This window comes from Indicator indicator, chromosome 37 (assembly GCF_027791375.1).
Source record: "Indicator indicator isolate 239-I01 chromosome 37, UM_Iind_1.1, whole genome shotgun sequence".
Taxonomy (NCBI): Eukaryota; Metazoa; Chordata; class Aves; order Piciformes; family Indicatoridae; genus Indicator; species Indicator indicator.
The window spans coordinates 4540777-4543007 of NC_072046.1; the positions used below are offsets into that span (position 1 = coordinate 4540777).

The 2231-nt window shown below is 50.5% G+C and overlaps 1 protein-coding gene across 1 annotated transcript; it reads left to right on the forward strand.

Annotated features, from left to right (window-relative positions):
• Window positions 1-1715: 1715 nt before the first annotated feature.
• Window positions 1716-2015, forward strand: LOC128978503 (feather keratin Cos1-2-like). Its single transcript, XM_054396448.1, has one exon. The coding sequence runs from the start codon at window positions 1716-1718 to the stop codon at window positions 2013-2015; it is 300 nt and encodes a 99-aa protein (XP_054252423.1).
• Window positions 2016-2231: the final 216 nt, after the last annotated feature.

A 2231-nucleotide genomic window follows, 5' to 3' on the forward strand; every position in this document is an offset into this window, starting at 1 on the left:
CCTCTCCCGACACACAGGTGGAAGGGTAAGTAACATACACAACCGGGGTTGAGATGAAGAGTTGAGATAAAGAGTTTTGCTGGAAATGATACAAAGCACAATCTGCAGAAAAGTGCAGCAAAAAGCAGAGGCAGCAGCAGAAGCCATCAATAAAATGATTCTCCACACCCAAGCATGCAGAATCCAGCCCAGTGGAAAAGATCAACATAATAACCTGGAAACAGCAACTGAACAGGAAGCCTCTCATGTTACAAGCTGAACTTCATGCCCTGTGATTCTTTGCTCCAGCTACCACTTCCATTTTGAAGCTAGCACGATGTCAGCATGGTGTTGAATACCAGCAGCAGATTGAAGTCAACCTATGACATTCATAGAGATGTCAGCCCTTAGGTGAATCTGGTGGCTCCATGGCCTGATAGAGGCACAGATGTGCTATAGCTGGAGATGCAAATGAAGTTGAGGGCAAGCACCACAAATTAAGCTTCACAGTTTCTCCCCCATGAAAGAAGTGTAGGTCCTGGTTGAAGCATAGATCTGGCAATGATCTCAGGAAGCCAAAGAAGCTGAAAAAGGCAGCCCTCAGCTATGTTACCTCTAAGATGTGTCAGACCATATATCCCACATCTCACAGAAAAGGAACTTCTGAACCTTGGTCCCTTTAGGCAACCTGGTGTGAGGTTGTGTCTTCTGTCTCACCCACCACTCAATACTGAGTGATATTGACAAGGACATAAGGATCCTGGGTCCCATCTCATTCACCAGCAGCACTGCTCCATAAGGAGATCCACACAGGCCTGCACAGACAGGCAGGATTTCTTGGCCTTTCTCCCTGGACATAAAGCAAGAAATTGAAGGCACAGAAGGCAGAGGCTACATTGCAGTTACCTGAGTGCTTTTCTGAGAGGTCAAACCAGGGTCACACAAGCACAAACAGACACACATCTAATCATGCAGGCTGCATGTAATCATGCAACAAGCCCTGGGCAGCTGGATGAGAAACACGAGAGCAGTGCCCATTTCCTGACAACCTGGCCACAAACAAGCCCTCAGGAATGAGCCAGACACACATCACCTGCCTGCATGGGATGCCACCAGCACTGCAGCTGACTCTTCTGCCTACAGTGACATCTGTTTGCCCTGGAAACACATGGGGCTCTCACTCTAGCATGTCCAGTTTTCTGATGGGAAAGGATGTGGCAGAAGGCAGGAAATGAAAAGGTAGGAGAACAGGAAACCAGGACACAGCCTGTGCCATCAACTGGGATGTTTTGCATTTGTAATGAGCTGCTCAGAGAATTCTTCCTTCCACAAAGCTGCCTCTGGGCCTGAGGCACTGCAGCACTGTTATAAAAGGCAGCTCAGCTCTCTGCTCTCCCATCCATTTCTCTCACGTCCTTCTTGACAACCAGGTGAGTCTGAAGCCTCTGCTCCTCCTTCAACATCAGGTCTCTTTGTGATATGTGTCCTCTGATGATACAGGCTGCTTTAGCTCTGGGCTCTGAATTCCTTCTCTTAGGAGAGGGAAGGGGACAGAAGGTCTTCTGCAGAGAGAGGCTGGGACTTAGCTGAGGTGATTGCTGGGCTTGAGTTGGGCAGTGCATGCAGGTCCAGGGGTAAACATGACTCCACCCTCGTTGGGTGCAGTGTTGCTTCTCATGTGTCTCTTTGCTTCCCCCCCTATCCTATCTGCCAGGTGAACCTCCAGCCCCAAGATTATGTCCTGCTGCAAGCCCTGTGAGCCCTGCTGCCAGCCTTGTGGCCCAACCCCACTGGCCAGCAGCTGCAATGAGCCCTGCTGCAGGCAGTGCCAGAGCTCCACCATCGTCATCCAGCCCTCCCCTGTGGTGGTGACCCTGCCTGGCCCCATCCTCAGCTCCTTCCCACAGAACACTGTTGTGGGCTCCTCCACCTCTGCTGCTGTTGGCAGCATCCTCAGCTGTGATGGAGTGTCCATCAACTCCGGGGGCTTTGACCTCTCCTGCATCACCAACCGCTACTGCTGCAGACCCTGCTAGAGCTGCTGGCAATGGACTCAGCAAGAACTTTCAAGAGATCAGAACATGGTGGTGGACACAAGATGTATCTTCAACACATTTTATTTAAATCTTTGGACCATTCTTGCCTTCTTTTGCTCTTGTAGAACTCTTTTCACTTTGCTGTACTTCAGTCCCATGCCAGGGTAGTGGGGATCCGTTGGCCTCCCTAACTCTGCAGGCTAGGCAGAATGGATG